This window comes from Azolla caroliniana, unplaced genomic scaffold (assembly GCF_043228905.1).
Source record: "Azolla caroliniana isolate FFs.n. ecotype wild unplaced genomic scaffold, voAzoCaro1.0.p SCAF_4, whole genome shotgun sequence".
NCBI lineage: Eukaryota > Viridiplantae > Streptophyta > Polypodiopsida > Salviniales > Salviniaceae > Azolla > Azolla caroliniana.
In genome coordinates this window covers 21,787,221-21,809,250 of record NW_028230439.1, presented here as the reverse complement: position 1 = coordinate 21,809,250, position 22,030 = coordinate 21,787,221, and the positions used below count along the sequence as shown (strand labels likewise).

The 22,030-nt window shown below is 39.7% G+C and overlaps 1 protein-coding gene across 1 annotated transcript; it reads right to left on the bottom strand.

Moving 5' to 3' along the window:
- Positions 1-5,222: 5,222 nt before the first annotated feature.
- On the bottom strand, positions 5,223-7,638 carry LOC147865411 (uncharacterized). The gene is made up of 2 exons (XM_087318210.1): positions 7,084-7,638; positions 5,223-6,882 (listed from the first exon to the last, which is right to left on the bottom strand). The coding sequence occupies exons 1-2, from the start codon at positions 7,456-7,458 to the stop codon at positions 5,560-5,562; spliced, it is 1,698 nt and encodes a 565-aa protein (XP_087174336.1). The 5' UTR covers positions 7,459-7,638; the 3' UTR covers positions 5,223-5,559.
- Between the last annotated feature and the right edge of the window lie 14,392 nt (positions 7,639-22,030).

Sequence of the window (22,030 nt, the reverse complement as noted above, 5' to 3'; positions counted from 1 at the left end):
TGAAAAAATAGAAAAGTTTTCTTGAGGGGGGACCGTTGCAAATTTTCGCCATTTCTTTTTCCGATGGTATCAGTAAATATATTAATGGGGATCAAAGGCACAATCCAGGAAGGAGCTCGACATATCAAATGCAAAGCTATAGAGGATTAATAATAAAGTGTGGATGAGATAACCTGTTTCTTTTTCCTCCATAGTAGATCTTTCTCACATTGAAGAGATAAAGAGAGCGCTGGTTTGCGTGGGTCTAAGTGTTTCATTGGACTCTCTTCTTAATAATGTTATCTTTCAACCCTTGCTTAGGGTTACACCACTGAGTCCAAAATGCTTGTATGGGTTTATTTTTGTATCCTAGAGACATATCACGAATTGGACTTCATCCCGTGCCCCCAGACTTTTGTATTATATTATTAGATGAAGAAAGTTATTGCATGTTGAGGCTGCAACAGAACCAATTCTGTAGTGTATGGTTCTCTATACTTTGATTTGAATTCTGTCTTCAATTACATGGTTAGACCGTTGAGATGCTGGAACAACTTTGAAATACCAATTTGGAAACGAGAGAATCAACTTTTGTAGTGTCGGAATCAATCAATCGATATCCCTCTCTTACACAATGTGTATCCCTCTCTTTCACAATGAGTAATTGTATTTAATAAGTAATTGCCTATTAAGGAGTGAATCATCCATTTTACTGTTAAAAGACTCATCTGGTTCATTCTTGGAAGGGATTGCATCATAAGTCCTACTATAATTCAGTGCTTTAATAAAATGTTAATACTCTAGTCCCTCTCTCTCCTCTCAATGCAGCTCATGAAAGTGATCTTCCCATAGTTGTTTCAAAACTGCATGGCTATTTTGAGTTTCAAGAATAAGCATGAAGGATATAGGTTTTCACAACTAAGAATGTAACGAATCCGGTAACGAATGAAATTTGTGGTAATGTAGTGTAAGCTTAATGAGATTCATTTCCTCATAATTATAATGTGGTGGTGTTTCATTTATATAGTCATATTAGGTTCAAATTTGTCTACTCACTACTAATACATTGCTAGTGACTCAAACATCAACCAAATAGTAATGCCCAACATGTGACCAAGTCACATCCATAGATATAATTGCAAGATGTTGACTACCATATTAACAATGTAGTTGGACAATTTTGATTAGGTAGAACTGGATTTGTTTCTACTATAACAAGTCATGTTTTCTAAGTACATTGAATGTTTTCACATTGTAAACTTGATTTTATGTCAAATTGGCAATCTTAACTGATTTTGATTAGGTGGATTACAATTGACCTTTACTACCAAATATTCAAAATAGCAAACCACATGGATAGGGAGAACCATTGTAATCAAGATCGTAGTGAGAAAGACCACATGTTCACAACAATATATAGAAAGTATTGTGGTTGACGACGTGACTGTTGTTGTCAACTTTTTAGAGGATAAAAATCATAAAAGAGTATGGTTGCTTATTTGCAAATTTACTTATCGATGCTTGGCCAAATTTAATGCTCTTAATCACATGAAAATTAAGATTAAGCACAATGAATTAAGGAATTTCCAAACAGAACATAGTATGTAGCTCATATTAATTTGATGCTCTTAATCCCAGGAAAATTAAGATTAAGCACGCACGAATTAAGGAATTTCCAAGCTGAACATAGTATGTAGGTCATATTTAAAGAATTTCCAAGCATAACATAGAATGCAAGTCATATTCAGAAGGAAATTAATAATAAAATCTTTATATCAACAAAATTCATTTTGTCATTATATGAGGACATACACTGCTTTTTACTAGTTTTCATGTGCGTGATCAATTTGTATATAGGTATGTTTTGCAAATAAACAAGCACACATTTTTAATTTCTCATACAAAGAAGCATATCACTTACACCCATTTTTAGATGTTGGTGTCACGAGAACTCATAGTTCAATACATTGAATTTTGTTTGTAGCCTCGAAAAAAATGTTGAATATGAACCAATCCCCGCTATGGATAGAAAATGCGGGCTTTTGTATTGTAGATAGAATCATCGCAATATGTGTGTCATTCATCCATGGAAGCTCATGGTAACACAAAGATGACTAGTACAAACCCACATGTGACCTTCATTGAATCTTTTGAGGACAATGAGACTTTTAAATTGAAATGATAGTTAATCAACGTCATATGCAAATACCATATAGAAGCTTTACCTTTTGAAGGAATGGTAGATTTAAGGATCTTTTTTCAAACTAGTTTGTACTTCAAAATTATGACGAGACTTAATATTAAAACCACGAAGATGCAGCAAAAGAATTGCGTTGGCTTTATGTTATTGTACTTCATATGCTATGTTATATCATATGGATCATTTATATGTGTGTGTTTGCCCCTCAATTATTGGATGATGAAACGTGAGTTGAGGATTGCTATCTGTTTTTTAGTTCTTGGTTGGCATCTATGAACTTTATCGACCAAAGACATTTGTATGGGATTGCAACCTAAACTATGCTAAATACATTTTCTAATTATGTATGGCATGTGAGAAATTCTTTGGTTTGGTGGGAAAAAAAGCAAAGAAGGCTAGAATTGTTCGTTACCTATTAAGGAACATTTATTTGTCAACCAATGTCTACATGTGATCCTACTTGTAGAATCAATAAAAGATTGTTGATAGTGAGAAGCTTTCTCCTTATCGTCTATTAAAAAACCTCACTAATTTATATTCAAAATGTCTCCAAATATTTCCTTACAATCTTGTCACTAGCCAATTATGAATTTTCATTGCATTTTCCATCAATTACATGGGCATATCCGGCACTAGTGTGGGTAATAACCTCGTATACCAATACAATGGCAATACTATATACATGTAAATTCTATTTGTTATATTTGAAAAGGCGTTGTTCTAGGTAGATAGATATGAAGATCTAATATGTAGATACAACATTGTGTAAATGATAGGAGTTAGAGTAGGCTAGGGTTATAAATCTACGCCCCTCCATGTGCGCATTTGTCTTTAGGCTAATTTATCACGGCACTAGTGATTATTAAATTATGTAGCCCAATTTTCTAAAAGGCCATTCAATATAAATAGTGTAATGAACCAACATTACTATTGAGAAATCAATAGTTTTTAAATGGGCCCACAACACATGCAAGTATGTAGTCCATGAAGAAAAGTGTCATGGGTCATTTTAAGATGTCCCGACTTGTTGGATGTGGGTGTGGACACATGACCTTATTGTTGTGTAGGTAAGCGGGGCAGATGAGCATAGTAGCCATTATGCAAGAGGGCTACTACTACAGACGGACATGCCCAAACCTTTAGCAAAGCCACACCTATGTTTATCATAATCTTCTTCTTCTTCTTCATGACACATCTAATTCTATTAATCTATTGAGTGGGCGGGAGGAAGGATGTGACTATGTCGTGACATCCCCCTCCAACCCAATGCCTACCATCACACACAAATGACATGAAGTAATAAACAAACACTGCCATGAGATTTCAATAGTTTTAGATGGGCCTAGAGCATCCTCATGCCAATGACCATCACATCCCTCAAAATGAATTGGCCACACCAACCATGGAACTTCTTTGAGAAAGTGGAATCCCTATTATTTTATTATAACACGCACATTCTTATACGATGACTCATTATGCTCATATTTACCTCATGGAGATTCTAGGAAACCCCTCTTCTTCCACTATAGTGAGATATCATTTTGGAAACCTATAATTTTATTGTATCAATCACATTCTTATATGATGACTCATCATGCTCACAGTTACCTCATAGAGATTCTAAAAGAACCTTATTCAACTCCATAATGAGAGATAATCGATCTCTGACATGATAGTTAGAATGTCACTTAAAGCTCACTTGCCTCATAATGCTAATTGTGAAAGCTCAAGTGTGGTCATGTCATGACTTACAAGACAATGAGAGGAAATATTATCACAAACTTGATTCTCAAGATGACAAGAGAGAGGAGAAAAGATAGTCTATTTTCTACCACGAAACTGTACAGAGAAGTGACACGTTCAAGGAGGAAACAAGAAGACAAGAACATTGTAGAGGCCATGCAAGCACATATCCATTATATTATCTATTCATAGAAATTTCACTTCAAGTCCACATTAAGTTGTAAAACGCTTGTCAAAGATTAGTACTAAGCAAAAGGAAGGCAGAATCAAGTTACATCACATCCTTTACGTCAACGATAGTGATTATTGTGACTTACTCATTTATATTGATAAAGAGCTAAAAAGGTTGTGACTCATGTATAAATATGTACATTTTAACCTTCTCGATTTAGTTAAAAAATGGAGACTCGTGATTTCCCCAAGTAAACAAGTAACTTCAAGCAAGGTGGAAGTATGGTAAAGGTAAGTAATAGATGTTTATGATTATTGTTGGTTACATTTGGGTGAGTACATGAGCACGTAATGTACAAAATGGCCTTGTCATCTTAATTAGGGGAAGGATGACTAGAAAGTAGAAAAACCTTTGATAGCCGCAACCGTATAGAATCACATTACAAACATCACATTGAACTTAGGAGTACTTTCTTTTATGATTCCTTGAGATGCTCTACTCCCTGTAATAGCTCATGTTTCCCGATGTAAGTTGGTTGTTGATCCCTCGTGTGATTTTATTAACCACCATCCCTAGCTTCCATCATGTTCAGAAGAGCACGTTACACGATATCAGACTTCTCCACGCACAAGTATACATATATATTTATATATATATACTCCTTGGTAAAAATGGAAAGCTCTTTACCAAATTTCCAAAATGTGTTAAAAGTACAAGATTATGGTGTACATTGTTGGTCCGCAGTGCTCCTGTTGCCCATTTCCTCGGCCAGTGAAAAGAGAAGACAAATCAATGGAGACGGTAAGAAGAAGTGTGTACGCGTGGGGCGACAAAACAATGTAGGTGACCAGAAGAATGAGATGATGATGCTATAGAATGCAGTAAGCTCTGGGGTGCCGGTGGATTTAAATGTCGAAATTAGGATGCTAGGCAGGAATGCTTGCTTCTTGTGTCCAGAGCATCGGGACGAGGGGCTTGCTTCACGAATAGGATGCCACAAATAATGTTATTGCTTCCTGTGTGTCCAAAGCATCGGGACGAGGGGCTTGTTTAGGAACGAAAGGCGCGCAGCTTCACACAAAAGGAAACAAATGTAGGAACGTTGGTTGGTTGGGCGGGGGGGGGGGGGGGGGGCTATGATCGGGTAGAGGCGACGAACGGGGTTTACCCCACGTAATACTACTACTACTAGTAGTGGTGGTGTATGAAATGGCTGGCATGGATGGTCAAGTGTGGGTGGTGGGGGCGATCACCGGAGAGCCGGGAGTGATGACGTGTTGGGTCGGGTGACGGTAATGGGTCGGATCGGATCGGGTCACAATGATGTGTCGGGTCGGGTCATGGCAACTGGACATGGAGGAGACACGTGGCCCCAGCTGATAGGCTTTGCTGGGCTTTGGCCAAATCTGGAAGCTCCTCTTTTCTTTCTTTCTATTTACTCTGGAGAGCGCTAAATCCTCTTTATCTATCTTTTCCGCTCTGCTTCTGCTTGTGCTGCCTTCTTCCCTTTCAGCCTGTCCATGTCCATGTCCATATCCATGCCCATGTCCATGTCCATGCCCATGCCCATGTCTCTGTCCATGTCCATGTCCATGCCCATGCTCATGGCCATGGCCATGTCCATGGCCATCTTCTTCCTCTCCTCCATCGCCAGCCTCACCTCCTCCATCTCTGCGATGGCCATATCCCGCCTCCACCTCGCCTCCATTAGCCTCGCCTCCATCTCGTCCATCGCCATCGCCGCCTCCATCTCCCTCTCCGCCTCCGCCCCGTTGATCAGGCCCGAATTGTACCCGCCACGACCCCATCCACGAATATTCCCACGAATATTCCCCCCGCAGCCGCCGCCGCCGCCTCCTTCTTCTTCTTCGTAATGATGAGCCCCCCGATTCTGATGCTGTCCATTAGCCGCCTGATTAGTGTAATGCTGCTTATCTTGGCAATGGCAACTGTGATTAGTGCTAATCCCATCGTCCATCCGATCGCCTTCCCCTAACTGGCTTTTGCTCCTGTGGCCCCCCTTTGTCCTGCTATGATTACCTCCATTCATCCCCCTGATCGACAGCCATGCCGCCTTGATCGGATTATGGCTCGCCGCCTTAATCACATTATGGTTCGCCGCCTTCATCGCCTCCGCAGGATTCTGCCTACTAATCAGAAGCGATGATGATGAGTCTTCCTTCATCCTGTCGCGGATCTGGACCGCCTTATTAACCACAGATTGCTCAGAACGATGATGATGTATCAGGGGCATGCGTTGTAGGATGTTGTGATTAGAGTAATCGCTCTTACTGGGCTTGCATGATCTTCCACTAGCGATCTCAGAGATCTGCTTAATCACCTTGTTTGCCGATCCATGATCGTTAGCACCTAATGTTAGCCCTGGATCATCGTTAATCGCCGATTTCTGATGATGGTGGAGCTTGCGATGATTAGTACTAATGTGGTGCGGTTGGACCGTTAATCCATCGCTCGATCTGCACTGTGATGGCCGCTGCCTCCACGCTATGACTTCTTCACTCAGAAACTCAGACAACGCTTTGATTGGGGTGTGGCGCCCACTATAATGATCATTGGACGATGTCAGGCGATTAATTACTCTGGAATGATGATGGTTAGCATTCTTGTTAGCGTTAATTTTGTGATTAGTGCTAATTATCCCCGGGAATGTACTCTTGTTGTCATGATCCAGTATGTAATTGAGTCGCTCCTCTGGCGTCATTAGAGATTCCGAGCTGTAATTGCTTCCCACCGAATCCCTTCCCGTCTCCTTTGATTGCTGTCGCGTCTGCAATTAAAAAGGGATCAAAGGCAATTAGCAACGTAATTAAGGGGCATATACCAATGTCAGTTAAGGGCACTCACAACCCTGCAACTAATAAAGCCTCATGGATTAGCGCTAATCCTACACACAGAGGCCACAGACAGACCCGATATACATAATCAGAACGAGGAAGAAATGAATTAGCTCGTTTTAATAACAGATTACCGGCACAAAGACTGGGTAATCGTGGTCACGATTAATCCCCGTTGACGAATTAGCACTGGCTCCATGATTCTTCTTAATTACAAGAGCTAATCGCTCGCTAATCCTGGGGCTAATGACAGGATTAGAGATAGGATTAAGACTGATATCTCGGCTAATTATGTTTCCATTAAGTACAGCAGAATGGAGATCCCTAAGGCGGGCAGCTTGGGCTTGGGCTAGCTGGAGAGCATGGTAATTAGCGGGATTATTAGCGTAATTCGCGGGCGTATTACCGTAATTAGTGAGGGCATCAGTGTAATTAGGAACGAATTGATCGAGTGAATATGCATTGAAGGGTGGATGCTGTGATTTGAGTTTCTGCTGAATATCCATCATGTGATTAATCAACACATATCAATCATTGGGTTCAATTAAGGGGATGAGGATGAGGAGGATGAGCTAATGACCGTGCTTAAGGTGCTAATCACGCTCATTAAGGTGGTGATAAAGCCCATTAAGGTGCTAATCACGGTCATTAAGGGGAACATTAAGGAGATTAGTAGTAGGGTTAAGGAGGAGGAGGAGGAGATCAAAGGAAGTGTAAAGCAAAGAATAGGAAGCCCTAAAAAGAAACGTAAATAACAAAAGATCAGTCTTTTCTCCAAAATTACCAAAATAGCCTTTTACCAAATTTACATAAATGGCCTTCCTCCAAAACTCTACAAATTTTAGTCCTGTTTTATTTTTATTTTTTATAACTGTTTAGCCTTTTCTCCGAAATTATCAAAAATAGCCTTTCCCCAAATTTACATAAATGGCCTTTTTTTTAACTACTCCATCTCACATATATAACCCTTTTGACCCATCAAAAATTGAACCTGTTGGTGGGATGTGAGGTTTTGGTTGGTTTTCTGAATCACGCTCTCAGACTTAACCAACCATAACGAAGAATGGCGAGCATGTTGTCCCCCCCCCCCTCTTGCTCATGTTTCTTGCGACTAGAAAAAACCCAAATTCCTCATTAGCCCACTTGGGCCATGCACGAGACACACAAGTTAAACCTAGAAACTTAACGACAATCGTCTGCTTCCAGCTACATTGTGTGCCTCCTACTTTGAATCTAAATACATTGCGTGTCTTATCTAAATCTAAATGTTGACTATGTATATATGTGCTTCGTGTTAACGGTTTGCGTGATCAGTACAACCTCAAACTATACCAAGGAAGGAGAGGAGGATTGGTTTTAAAAAACTTTGGATTTCATACACATTTCAGTAGTTGTCTCTCTTAAGTGTCCTTGTTGTCAAAAGGCAAGTTTAATGTCCACGTCACGATGATACTTCACACGATCATTGAGACGTGCCTCGACTTTTGACAATGTAGGTATCACATACTTTAGTTTTCGGTCCACAAATTCGGGTTTTGACAAGAAGTTACTGTCATTCACCGTTGCATCGAGAAAGGCCTCCTTTACAAGCTTTCCTAAGTTCCTCGAATATATAAATCCTTTCCTTCTTTCACCTTAAACATTGCTTCGAGATTCAAGGTAGTCCATAAGTAATGGTTCATGCATGAGCAATCTCTCTTGTCTTGTCATTGTCATGCTCAAGACCATCTAAGACGTTTGTGATCAGAGCTTCAAGACTCCGAATTATTTCATCATTGACCTTTGACCATTTGGATATCCCTTCGATGAGGGCCAACATGCAAAACACAAAATATTATACCACTTATCTACATAGATTGCATTGGTATTTTTTTGACACTCTTTTCTCTGTCATTAAAACTATTACATTAAAATGCATACACAACACGAGGTTACAACAATGGGTAATGCATGTCCACTCAATGCTCGTATCACATGGGGGTGTCTCTCTCCCTCACAAAATCTCATTAGCTTTCTTATATTTCTATCCACAACCTTTGTTTTTTGAACTCTCAGTGGATTTGGACCCACTCATCAAATTATTCTTTCACCTTTTTAACAAACTTTTTTCCGTTGCCCACTCGAAGCGCCTTTGCTTTTGAGATATCCCCCGAGAAGTCAATTTCTACGTGAAAAAAATGTTGTGTGGACTCATAAACCTTTCTATGTGCATGCATGTGTAATCTTTGTCTCTAGAGATTTAGCAAGCTCAACTGAGCTTTCCAAATACAAAAAGGAGGTTGCTTGTGCTTGAGCATCTTCACTTTTAACTTTGGTTGTGCTTTTCTTAAAGGTGTTATCTTTTCCTTGTTTTACCCTTTTCCTAGTGCGGTTTTCCAATAAGCAAAGCATTATGAACGCCAACACAATTATCTAGGTGGTTCAGGATAAATTGAGAAACTCAAAAGTGTTCCTTGCACATATTTATGTATGTATGTATATTTTTTCTATGCCCTAATATTGCAAGCATGGTTACTTCTCGGGAGAAAAACAAACCTTGTGGTTATTTATATGTTGTTACTTGTCTAAGGCATGTGCAAACATGTAAAACGCCAAACTTCTATGCAATGAAACAATAATGTAATACATCTTAGAGATCCACAACATGGTGATACTTCCTATGTAGCTAATAAATAAACATGATTTCTAAACATACTCTACTACTAAAACATTTATGCACAATGGTCTTGTGTCTTATTTCGCCTTGACTTATATTACAATTGTAGATCCATAACAAACCTCAACTTTTGACTAAAAGCATGAAAGGGTAGGACTTCTATTACTTGTAATATTTGTGCCAATAACAATTGGACTCAATAGATTTGTTACATTTGAAGGTTTAGTTTGCTTAATCAGTATGTATATGCAATGAGGGCTTTAATTACAAGGTCGCCTCTTGTTGAAGGTACTATAGGTTTTGAATGATGCGGTGTCGGTCTTAGTAACTGAAGAGAGTCCACCAATGTAATCATGTATCAAGGACTACATTCCATGTCATTGGCTTGATTAAATTAGGGAAACATGATTGCTTATCAATGGCCCATTGCATATTCAGAATTCCTCTATCAAATTATATTAGTAGGATAATCATATCGTTTTTATTAAGTGATGCAACAAAATTGAAAGGCAATACTTTTGCTTAATTGAATGGCTTTATGATCGATTTCCGAATTACTTAATTGAAAGAACCCTTAAATAAACAGATAAGTCATGGTAGGGTGTCTACTTTTTTTGTAGCCCTAAGGATAGTGTTGATATTTTTGAAAATAGCAACGGTATAATTGATTTTAGGTTGTCAAGGGTTTAGAGTTAGTTAATGCTTTCACAAGTCTAATTTCAGCATGAGAAAAAGTATATACCATGAGACTTGTGAAACCATTAACTCTTCCAATTGAAGATGTCAATGCTGCTTTTGCTACTTGTAATGTCGCATGGAAGTCACATGGGAGCTCACAGTTTAATTAGGTTTTGAAATGATTCTGACAAACTAGTTACGGTGGGTTTGTTAAAAACGGAAACAAGACACAAGTTAATTCATATCTTAAACTTACTTGAATCTCTTCCTTTCACATAAAACATTATGTGGCTTTTTGTTGTATAAGCAAATCTCCTCATCCCACAATAGATTGCCATAACTTTACATGAGAATAAATTAAAAATTTAAACCAAAAAACACATATGGCTTAATGCATATAGTATTCCAATGCCATAAATGCACTTGTTACTCAAGAACTAGACATCCTTAAGATACATGCCTCTAAGGTTACTTTAATTCATGTTGGTTGATTTTGGGTTCGTATTTATTGCTAGAATCCCCACTTTATCAGTGATATTGGAGATTCGACCCAAGACAACGATGAAATGCATTTATATATGCTATGCATTCAACGACTATTTCCTATAAATTTCTTGCATTGCACACTCCCACTAGCTCCTATTTATTGATGAATGTACAACTCAAGAAAATGACCCCCCTTCCCCTCAAGTAGGTGCAAATTTATAACTTCATTTGATATAGTGGTACTCCATAGTTCACCCTATTGCATTTACATGATATTCCACTCTATAGCATTTACATGATATGCTAAATATATTTTCATGTGACATTCTTTGGTACACATACCACTAAAATTCAATTGATTTCCATGTATAATATTCTCATTGCATGATCATAACACTTTGGCTAATCATGGTAAGGGTTATGCTCAATTGTATAGCCAAATTTCATAATACCTCTTTAGAGATCTCAATACATGGAAACGTTGATGTGTCAAACGGTTGTAGCACAATGTTTTATCCATTGTATTACAAATCATCTTTTTCAAATGAAGTTTTGAATATGTTTGAATCAATAAATAGACATGATTTACATTGGAACAATGCATTTTGAAGTTACTATCAAAAAAATCATTTTCATCAATACAAACAATAGCATCATTAAGATAGGCCTATTAATGGGACCTTGAAGGCCAAAAGAGTACCACATTTTAGGACAATGGTAGCAAAAGGATTATTTAATTACACTCATAAATACATGATACTATTAATATCAAGAGTAATTGCACCAAAATAAATGTTTTAGTTCAATGAGAGAAACATAGCTTGTATGCAAAAGAGAATATGTATACAAGATGAGTGGGCTTGAAGCAAAATGGGATTAGCGAGAAAATGGTGGGGACTAATAAATAGCACAAATTATTACATGGATGATGGAAGGCAAGGAGAAGGGGAGAACAAAATTGATAATGGATTGAAGTTTGGCAAAACATGCCTTCATATTTTGGTTTCAAAGGTTTGAGAAATGGTTGAAAGTTGGGGTTGCCAAAGGTCTATGTCCACCAGAGAATCAAGTTGAAAATCAAAACACCTTTCAAATGGAAAAGATTTAGGACTTAGGGCATAGTGTGAAGAATGCCCTCTTGTTTGATACATGTTGTTAAAGCCTCTAAAGGATTTCATGGGCCCATTTAAATTATGCATCTCAGATGCACGTAAACACACACACATGAGAGGGAGAGAGGATTTTGAAAGCATTCTAATGTGCATATTGAAACAAGAGAATAAGAGTATAAATTTCTTCTTATCTTTAAGCTGGACATTCAATAGAGAAAAAAACACAAAGGGAGAAATTTTTATTTCTTGCCTTTTGTATTGAAATCAATGAGAAATCACTATGGCTTCCTTTTGAGCAAACCAAAAACAACTTGTGATCTCTTCTTGTACTTTGCAACATGAATACTTGTTATTTATTTACATTCTAATGAGTTCGCTCAAAATTATAATAATAGCACAAATCATAGCACCATTAGTCTCGACTCTCCACACCTAGTTCTTTTTAGTACTCACGGTAACATCTTGAGTTACTTCATGGCACATGCAACATTTAATGGATCATACATACTTGATTGATCTCAAAAGTATGTGCATATTTGCGGTCAAAATCACAAGTACTACATGTTGGCCTCTATTAAAATAGTAGACACACAAGTTTTGATTTACGGATCACGTACTATTCTAATATTGATGCATTCCATTCTAAACCACAACAATAATTTTGTTTCATTCTCTTCTCCATTCTCAACAAGTGCATTATACTTGTCCAAGGAAAGACCCTTCTTTTTTGTTGCATTGAGTGAGCACTAAAATAAAAAACAATAACATTCTCGATTCTAGGGATCTTGTCCTTCATGAGATTGTTTGTTTCCTTACATGGTTGGTCATTGTTAAGTCAAAATTGTGGATAAGGCTATCGTCTTCATCCAATTGAAGTTCACTCACAGTTGTTAAAAAATGTGTATTCTATGTCTAGAATACACTGAAGTATTCTACACTTAAACTACATTTTAGAGCTGCCATTTTATAGTATTTCACATAATTTAGCATTCTACAAGTATTTAACATTTCCAAAAAGCCAAAAAAAGTTAAAAATTATTATTCTTAAAAAACTTAAAATTTAAGAAGTATTTAAGTTGTGTTAGAATTGGTCTACCCAATAACTCTTTGTATTCTCTAGAAACAACGGTGCAGATAAGTCTTTTCCAATCAAACCGTGCATCAAGAAATGTTATTTCAGGAGATATGGAGTGAAGTGGTAGCCACTCTAAAGAGTTAAAAGACAACCATTAGCCTTCATCCAACAATGGTCATCCTGAGTCTCCCTTTCTTGAGTCAATGGGCATCCACATAAGATGAAACTTCTTGTCCCTATTGGGATTTATATAACTAATGGAAGGAGTTTTTTTTTGGACAAAAAAGAAAAAAGAAGAAGATTCTACTTATTTAACATATCCTACACATATTCTACGTATTTAACATATTTTATCTATAGAATACATATTCTAAGTATTTTTTTACTCTATGCACATTGTATACCAAGTAATCTACATCAATGAGTACAAGTTGTTGATTCTCTATTTCAACATCTATTTCATTAGTTAAGGGCTACTATTCTGTTTCCACATTTATTTCATTAGATGAAGGCTACAATTGGTAGTGTTGCATTGGGGAGTGAAGAGGAAGAATAACAATGGCAAAGCGACGAGTGGCACCTTATTCGACGCACAAAGGGGGTTCCAGTGCAACTCCCCTCTATTCGCCTATCACCTCTCCCCATATTTCAAGTAGGTTCGCCTCACTCTCCTTGTCAAATCAAGATAGGATTTGAGTGTTGACAGAAATACAACGGCCGAAGACGGTCTCTCTAGTGGCGCGTATGGAAGGATCAAGGCCAAATAGGTTTGAATTGCATCATATGTTGTATGCGAACTTCCTAAAAGAAATTAACAATGTTGTGGACATCCAATTCATGGGCAAAGGATGTTACCATTTGGAGTTTATTGATCCTTCTTGTTGGTAAACAGGTCCCTCTGGATGGGAAGAGAAGCAACTAAATCGGATGGAGTGAATGAGTATTTCGGCCGAAGATCGAAATCGATTCAATAGTCAATTCGGAAGACTATAATTGTAAATAGTCTGAATGTGCCCCTTTTGGGCTATATTTATAAATAGCCTGAAAGTTGTTTTAGTATATAAGCAACTAGGGCAAACTTTATGAAAGTGTAGTTGATCATTGTTGTAAAGTTAGAATGAGGTAGTTGCCTCTGTAATTGTGAGCGAGAGAGAGAGAGAGAGAGAGAGAGAGAGAGAGAGAGAGAGAGAGAGAGAGAGAGAGAGTGTGTAACTTTGTAGTCGTCTGTCAGACGAAGGAGAACTCGAGGTCGTTGCTTCCGAGTTTCTTATTTGTACTTCTCCTTTATCATAGTGATCTGTTTCTTGGGGTTTGTGAACCCCCGTGGTTTTTCCCTTTCGGGTTTTCCACGTCAAACTCTGTGTCTTTGTGTTTCTTCGTTATTCTGTTTCCTCGTTTATTTGTCTGTGTATTGTCTATACCGATTCTTTGCACCCGAATACGAATGTAAAACTGGTTGTGGCCGGTCGATTCTAACAAAGTGGTATTAGAGTGATGGAAGACTCATTCAACGGCATGTTCAACTTAACTGGCTCCAACTACTCAGTGTGGAAGTCGAAGATGCAGGACATGCTCGTGTGCAAAGATCTCTGGTTGCCAGTGCAATTCGGAGATAAAAGGCCAAACAAGATCGATGCATCAACTTGGGAAGTCATGCATCTGAAGGCGGCAACATACATAAGGTGTTTTATAGACATGAGTCTATACAACAACTTTGATGAAGAGACGAGTGCCAACGTTCTCTAGAAGAAGATTAATGTGATGTTTGAAAACAAGAATGCCGTGAATAGAGTCTCAATTTTCCAGAAAATCGTGAGACTCCAGTATCAAGATGGCTCCAGCATGGCGGAGCACATTAATGCCTTCCACGGATTGATGAATCAAACCACCTCTCTAGAAGTACTTCTTGTCGACGAGGTATTAACAATGTTGTTGTTGGGATCCCTTCCGGACAATTGGGAAACACTGGTTATCACATTAGGCAACGCGGGACTGCAAGGGAAACACTTATCCCTAGAGCAGGTGAAGTCAAGCTTATTTAATGAAGAAGCTAGCCGGAAGGACCGAGAGTTCAATACCAACCCTAAGGTCCTTGTCATGAAAAGTGACAAGAATCGAGGAAGATGCCAAAATCAAAGTACCCAAAATCAAGATAAGTCGGGGACAAGGTCGAAGTCGAGGGGAAGGCCCACATGCTTCTATTGTGGGAAGCCGGGGCATTTCCAAAAGAATTGCCGACACTTTGAAAAGGAGAAAGGGGGAGCTGATGGTGTAGAGCCGAAGAAAATATCGGACAGAAAGAACACCTCAGTAATCGTTGTGAATGAAGAGGAGTTGTTGTTCATTAGTGAACAAAATGAGGTCAATCTCGCTGGCGAAGAATCGACATGGGTGGTTGATTCGGGTGTGTTGTTTCACCTAACCTCCGACTGAAAGTGCTTCTCATCATACAAGGGCGGAGACCACGGTCTCGTAAAAATGGGAAATGAAGGTGCATGCCGAATTGCTGGCATAGGAGATGTGTGTTTAATGACATCAACCAGGTGCAGCCTAGTGTTGAGTGATGTTCGACACGTTTCGGAAGTAAGATTGAATCTGATATCAGCCGGTCGATTGGATGACGAAGGCCAGGTAGCATCCGAAATGATTTCATGAAGTTAATAATTAGCCTTGTATAAGCATCGTTAATAATTAGGTATTTAACTATGTGAGTAGTTAATCACGTATGTGATTAAGCAACAAAAGATTATGTGATATGTGTGTGTATGTGTGTGAGAGGAAGACAGAGAGGAAGTTCCACTCGTGAACAATAAGATAAATGGGGGATGATTAACAAGAGTGTAGCTAAAGACCTTTCTCTATATTAATAAGCATCATCTAATACAAAAATACCCACAATGAGGTATATATAGCTCTTATGTGCAAGGGTGCAAATGTGTGAGGAGAATATAGGTACAAAGGTGTAAGTTTTATGTTAAATGTACTTGGGAGTGGAGGATTTAGAATGTATTCCACTTAAGTACAAGGTCCTATTTAAGGCTTTAAGGTCAACACACTAACTTACAAGATTCTATCTAGGTAACTACTAAGTTACGTGGTTGACTAAATGACTAAACTTAATTGAGCTTGATATCGCAACAAGCCTTATCAAGCAAGGTCCTCCAATGACCAAGTTGTCCACATATATTATGATAAACAGTTGTCCTCTGGAGTCGCTCCAAACGAACAGGGAATTGTCGGCCTTATACCGATTGATGGTGTCGTCAACATTATGCTTCACCTTGTATATCCACCAACAATCGATTGTTTTCTGGTGGGGTGATGAGGGGACGAGAACCCATGTCTCATTCTTGGAGAGTGCTTGCATCTCCTCATTCATCGCTTCGACCCATCGCGGGTCCTTAGCAGCTTCAGAACAGACTCCACCTTCATTATAAAGGCATAGTGATATGCCATGTAGTTGTTGTAGCCAAACCGACTGGCTACATTCTTTTCGCAGGTAGAGCCTTGAAGTTTCTCATCTGCTGTTGTGAACGCATTCTTCACTCAAGGTGTCCTCATGATAGGAGTATCATGGCATTTGAACTCACTATCGAGTGAGTGAGTCAATTCGTTATTGTTCGGATCTTTGTACTCTAGCATCTTGGCCTTCCCTTTGTCCATCTTCGAACTTGGCCAAGACGTGCTTTGGTCGCTCGGAGGCTCTTGTGGCCCATTGAGCCTAGTCGCAATTGGGTTTTGTTTTGTTATATGCCATGGTTGATCGTCATCTTCTATCTCTTGTTCAGCCGAATTTGGGTTGAATGGGATTGGTGTCGGAATCATCTTTGGTTCGTAAAACAATGTTGACTCATCGAAAATGACGTCACGACTTACTCGAACTTTTCGGGTAGATGGATTATAACATTTGTACTCCTTTTTTTCGAGTGACTACCCTACGAGGTAGCATTTCTCTGACTTGGGATCAAGCTTTTATCGCTTCTTGTTGGGAATATGTACATATCCAATTGAACTGAATATCTTGATGTGGCATAAATTCGACTTCTTCCCAAAAAACCTATCGTGGGGTGTGACATCGTGCACTCCCGATGTTGTGCACCGATTCATTAGATAGACGGCCATTATGGTTGTTTTTGCCCAGTACGACTTTGGCAAGTTCTTCTCCTTCATCATTGCCCTTGCTACCTCTAATATGTACTAATTCTTTAGTCTGATTCTTTCATTCAACTACTACGTTCTGTTGAGGTGTGTGTCGACAAGAGAACTCATGCTGAATTCCTTCTTGTCGAAGGTATGCTATGAAGGTGTCGGAGAAGTACTCTTTGCCTCCGTCTAATCGAAGGCACAATACATGTCGATTGGTTGCCTTTTTGACTTCCTTTTTAAATTTCTGAAAGTGTGAGAACACTTCACTCCTTTCCTGCATCGGATAAATCCAAGTGTGCCTGGAGAAGTTGTCGACGAAGGTGAAGTAGTATCCGTATCCATCGAATGTGGCCATTTGAGCCGGTCCCTACACGTTAGAGTGGACTATGTCTAGTAGGCCTTTGCACACATTCCTCTCTTTCGAGAACAATTCCCAATCTTGTTTGCCGAATTGGCAAGCTTCACATACACCTTTTTTGTAACAGGAGTCCGATGTCGACTCCTTTCGACTGCATGTCTTTGAGCTTCTGGAGATTGATGTGGCCGATCCTTTTATGCCATAGCTCTATGTTGGCGTCGGCTTTATGGCCCTTGGCAAACATTGTCGATTTTACCTCGTTCGGCTCGAGGATGAAAATTTGACCTTCCCTTCGACCATGACTCACGAGCGATAATTCGGCCTTTTCAATGAAGCAACCTCCATGTTTGAACCAGACTTGCATGCTTTGCTCCACGATCTGGTTGACCGAGACCAGATTCTTCATTATTGTTGGGACATGCAAACCATTCTTGATGTAGGTCTAGTTGCCCTCTTTGTTGAATGGGACATTGTCGACATTCTGAATGGGGTGAATTGTGTCATACCCTGTTTCCACATAGCCGGGTTGTTTGGGTTCTCTCAGGTCTCGAAACCATTCTTGGTGAGACGTTGTCATGAAGATTTTTGGCAACAGTGTGGAAATCGCGTGGAACGAGGGAAATGGAGAAGATGCAATATGCACACGTATGAAAGGAGTGATGGTTCGATGTGTATGTTAAGACATGAATGTGCACATGTAATGTGTGTTTAGGTGTTCATTACACAAATATATAAAATAAACCTAACACATACAATGAGGAGCAAGTAAGGGTTTGAACCTTACACCTCTAAGATAGGAGGCAATTGACATACCATTAGACTAGGTTATTTCCTTTAAAATTTATTTTCTTCATTGTACTTTTCACACGAACTACTACTACATGAGAGCTTGGATGAGGTACATGGTCATCATGCATTGCATGTGATGCATGAGCGCCAAATGACAATCATGCATTTCATGCATTGTATGCATGTACTACACCCTCACATGCACATATGCATGGGGGCATCTATATAAGAAGGAGAGGAAGGGAAAGAAAATCAAGGAAGGTATGCATTCAATAATAATTAATAAAGATTAGTTATCTTATTGGCAATGTGTCTTGTATCTCAACGTTGAAGTCAAAAGTTCAAACTAGGAATTGGGATTCCCGTCCGTATCTATCTATTAATCTATCTTTAATACTTCTCCCATGCACTAGTCCTTCCGCCGTTCCATTGTCTTGAATGATCCTTTTGATTCTCCATCACCACTTGCGGATAGAGGCCGGTGCTTGTCTACGCACGTGTAACGCACACATCGCAACGTTTGGCACATGTGTCACGTGCTTCATGACATCTTTATGGTGCGGTAAATATTCTCTCTCTCTCTCTCTCTCTCTCTCTCAGTCAACCCACACAGGCATCTTCGACAACAAGAATGACCCGATTGTAAACCTAAACAACGATCGGTTCCTTACAAGCACAAGTCACCCGATCCATCCTCCTTGGTCAAAGACCTCGGTGGTCCCATTCGATTGACTCGTAGGTGCGGATTTGCGCGACAACGTCATATGGTTCGAGGTGTCGAATACGGGTGTATAATGGACGTATTCACATTGTCCCATTGGACGCCCTAGGTTTAGGCTATTTCTGTAAATAGTGAAAAGGGAAGTTGCCGTAAGTCAACTAGTATTTAAACTGACTTTTGTAACCTATGTTAAGGTTGTTCACTTTATACTATGCATTATTGCAACTTTCTGAGAGAATAATACAAGTTACATACTCTTGTGCCTACCTTGCTGTCTCTCTTCTCTTTGTTCCATTGTTGATATTGTTTCATGATTCAGTTGTCTTGTGTTCTAAATCTATTTCTTTGTATTCTCTGAGGATCTTCATCTCAAAGAGTGTTGGGTTTGTTCTGCACCTAACGGTTGAATACAACACGAGGCACCCGAGTCGACAAACCATACGTCTTCTGTGTTGGACGTATTGGTTGGGCTGGAAGCCGTCATAGAATTTGCTCTATGCCCCATCACGAACATTCCGCCGCGATCGTTGTAGTCAGAATTTGAGGCGAAGTTGATAGATTGTTGGTTTGTGAAAGGCGACTCACTTTTCTTCTTTTGACACTCTACCTCATAGTGGCCGAATTTGCCACAATATCCGCACTAGACGATGTTGTTTTGTCGGCTTGGTCCAACATGATTTCCTTCCCTTCTTCCAGATGCTCTTTCTCGCGTGTTTGCGACATCTTGTCGATAGTAGAAGTCGTATTCATGGGGTTGTTCTTGGTTGTGTCAACCTCTTCTTCCACGACCGTGTCCCCTCCCTCCATTCGAGTTCGAATAGAGCATGTGTCCTTGTACATTGCCCCTTGTTCGGACGTGATTTTCTTCGACTAGTAGCATCCACTAGAGATCGAAGGAGGGAGGATTCTCCCTTGTGAGGACGGCTGACCCTATTGCGCTAAATCGAGGTGCTAGGCCACCGAGGCATATTTGCACCATTTCATCATCGTCAATGTTGACATTGATAGACTTGAGGGAATCGCACAACTCCTTGATCTTCAAGGTGTAGCTACCGATTAACATATCCCTATGTTGGATATTGTTCAACTCTTGACGAAGTTGAAGTTTTTGTGTGGTTGTGTTGGCTGCAAATATGTTTTTAAGGTTCCCTCATGCCTCCTTCGGCGTTTTGGCCTCTTGGATGTAGTCAAGCATGTGATCATGAATGCATGATGCAAGGTAGTACAACACACGATTTGACGCTTGCCCCCATGCAGGGTAGTCGATGTATGTTGGGTTTAGTTGCGTTTCTTGTGCTCCCTTGATATAACTCCAATAACCTTGGCCGACAAGGTATTGGTACATATTGTATCCCCAAGATGCAAAGTCATTTCTGTTAAGCTTTTCACTGGTGACAGAGCTACCCATCTGAGTGTTCATGATGGCCGATTTGTGACATCTTCTTCTCTGTGATACGAAATGTGCAGGGTTGCTGCTACAATGATCAATTGGTTCTTCGTGAATGTCGACGTAAGCACAACCCACGTGGATAGGCTTGGATCAAGCTACCAATCGCTCGGATACCCTATAAAGAATTGGGTGTGACTCTATACTACGGAAGAGGTGTGTGTGTGTGTGTTATGTAGTCACCTTCTCTCTATATTCTCTCACTACAACCACCTCTTGGGAAGGAGGTGGAGACTTAACTACCTAGTAATTATGTGTAATAGGACTTAACTTCTATGACACATTAGTTATGATATAAAGCGGTGGGATGTTCACACACTTGGCTATTCCTAAGGTGTGTTCACACACTAGGGAAGTTGAGTTTGATTGTTAATGCGATGTCACGGTTATCCGCGAGTACGTGTTGAAACGAGCGGGACCATCGGGGTCTTGGACCAAGGAGCCGGTAAGGGAAGAGAGATTATTTGGATAGGTTTCCAGATAACGTCGTCAGAGCGCGGTCCTAACACACTGGCTCGGATGTGCACACTGTTCCGGAACTATCGCCGGATAACGGACAACGAGCCCACGGGCTAGCGCACTCATGTATGCACACATGGATGTGAGGGACAAAGATAAAACTAGACCAAACTCAAGAGACACAGGAAACTTCAGAAAAGAAACAACAAATATATTTGATTAATCTCTAAATAGAGAGAGAGTTACAATCCGGACGCGGCCGCAAAGTAGAGCTTCGAGCTCTGCACACACACACACACACACACACACACACACACAGAATGATGAGGCTCTGGTAGGGAGCACATGAGCTTCCTACGCGAGCAGAGGCCTCACCTTCTTCCCCAAATCAGTATAGAGCGAAAACAGAGGGAACGATAGAGATCTAGATCTCAAACCGATAGCACTTCGTTCTCCAAAACGATGGATACCTTTTCTCTCTCTCAGTCCTCTCCTTTTATAGCTCAAGGAGAGGCCATTACATGGTCATAAAGACAACCGTTTTTGTCAGAGATCTTTCCCCACGATTTTCTCCCATCACACACACTTTATTCCTCTCTTTTTGTGGGATATTTAAAGTGCCCATTCAAGTCACTATGTCTAGTACTTATTAGTCCTATGTTATTTACAAGGTTTTATGCAAAGGCTTTGATTTATGCACATTCGCACACCCCTGTTCACATGCTCAACCTACTGGTTCTCCTTCTCGTGCGGAAATCCCCGTTCATAAGCGTCCAACCCCCTTTTTCTCTCGGTGGTAGGAATCCTTCATGACAATGAGCAATTACTTCTTTTGCCATGTTCAAATGGAAGACCACACTCATCGTTTTATACAATGTCTGATTGCTTGTTAGATTTGGAGTTACATTTCTCAAAGTTGGCAAGTTTTATGACGGTGTTAATTTGACTCCTAGATAGTGGATGGGTGTTTGCACAATTTACATAGGTTGACCCAAAATAAAAGAGATGGAGATCATTTTTCTATTTTTGAAGTATTGGGGATTGCATCATAATCAGGATATACGCAATGCTTTTTTTTGTATTTGACTCGAGGCACGGAGTGAACGCATAGATTTGTGAAAGTTCAAGGGAGTTCTAATGTGCCAATTATTTTC

What these genes read in the sequence shown, in the direction of transcription:
- LOC147865411 (XM_087318210.1), bottom strand. Translation starts at nt 7,458, where the DNA reads ATGATGGATATTCAGCAGAAACTCAAATCACAGCATCCACCCTTCAAT. An exon ending in ATTACCCAGTCTTTGTGCCG is followed by an intron (nt 6,883 to 7,083) that starts GTAATCTGTTAT and finishes TTTTAATTGCAG; the next exon opens with ACGCGACAGCAATCAAAGGA.